We start from the raw sequence: 1,061 nt of genomic DNA on the forward strand, positions 1-1,061 counted from the left end.
TCGGTATAAGACCCCTCAGGTCGGGGGTTCGAATCCTCTCTGACAGAGTTTGGCTTAATGAGGTGGTACTCGAATTGTTAGACACAATAGGGGTGATTCGAGGCTCATATAATAACCTCTGGCCATTCATTTTGAAGAAAAAAATAGTTCCGTGATTATTGATATGTGGTCATTTTAGTTCTAATTTTGAAAAAAAAACCTAATTAATCCTCAAACTATGCTAATAAAGGCTTGAAATTTTTTTCATGAGAACTATTCAAGCTGATATTAAAAAAGTCCAAGAGACTAAATTAACATTTATATAAATTTTATACTAAATTGACTTTGCGTAATAGATTAACTATATATTAATTAGTTTTTCTCTTGGCATGTAGGAATGCCCGGGCTCACAGCTTATGTTGGATTTTATGAGAAATGCTCCCCAAAGAAAGGGGAAAGTGTTTTCGTATCAGCCGCCTCAGGAGCCGTCGGGCAACTCGTCGGCCAATTCGCTAAGCTGATGGGTTGCTATGTTGTTGGTAGTGCTGGCTCTGACGAAAAGGTGAGTTAAATTTTTATCACACACGCACCCAGCACTTGCGCACGCACAAACTTATGTTTTCTTTCTTGATCTAACATCGAAACTTTGTTTTTTAGTATTTGTGATACTCGAAATTTTCATATCATATAAAAAATATCACAATTGCTTATTTTTAAAAAGTGAATCACACCTATCAATATAACAATCTAATTTATAATGTTATGCATGTAAATTCATAGGAATTATGTGGTATGCATATAAATCCTCCTAAACTTAATATTTAAATTCTATTGTAATATTATAGTCCTTCAATGATATTAATGTTTAATACTAATGCTATTTATGCCCTTCATATGATTGTCATGTAAATAACTATAAAATTGTAATTTTTAGATATATAAATACATGAGAATCGAGTGTCAATCCATTTAATTTTGCCATTTCTCAATTACATGCACATGGCTTAGGTTGACTTGCTCAAGAGAAAGTTAGGCTTTGACGAGGCTTTCAACTACAAGAAAGAGTCTGATCTCAATGCCGC

General features: G+C 33.6%; 1 protein-coding gene across 1 annotated transcript; it reads left to right on the top strand.

Moving 5' to 3' along the window:
- Positions 1-264: 264 nt before the first annotated feature.
- LOC110038092 (NADP-dependent alkenal double bond reductase P2-like) lies at positions 265-1,056 on the top strand (the record flags this gene model as incomplete). The annotated part of the gene is made up of 2 exons (XM_020742857.1): positions 265-541; positions 988-1,056. Coding segments are annotated over exons 1-2 (234 nt in total), but the record flags the coding sequence as incomplete, so codon positions are not given.
- Positions 1,057-1,061: the final 5 nt, after the last annotated feature.

The sequence above is a fragment of the Phalaenopsis equestris genome, unplaced genomic scaffold, assembly GCF_001263595.1.
Source record: "Phalaenopsis equestris unplaced genomic scaffold, ASM126359v1 Scaffold230629, whole genome shotgun sequence".
Taxonomy (NCBI): Eukaryota; Viridiplantae; Streptophyta; class Magnoliopsida; order Asparagales; family Orchidaceae; genus Phalaenopsis; species Phalaenopsis equestris.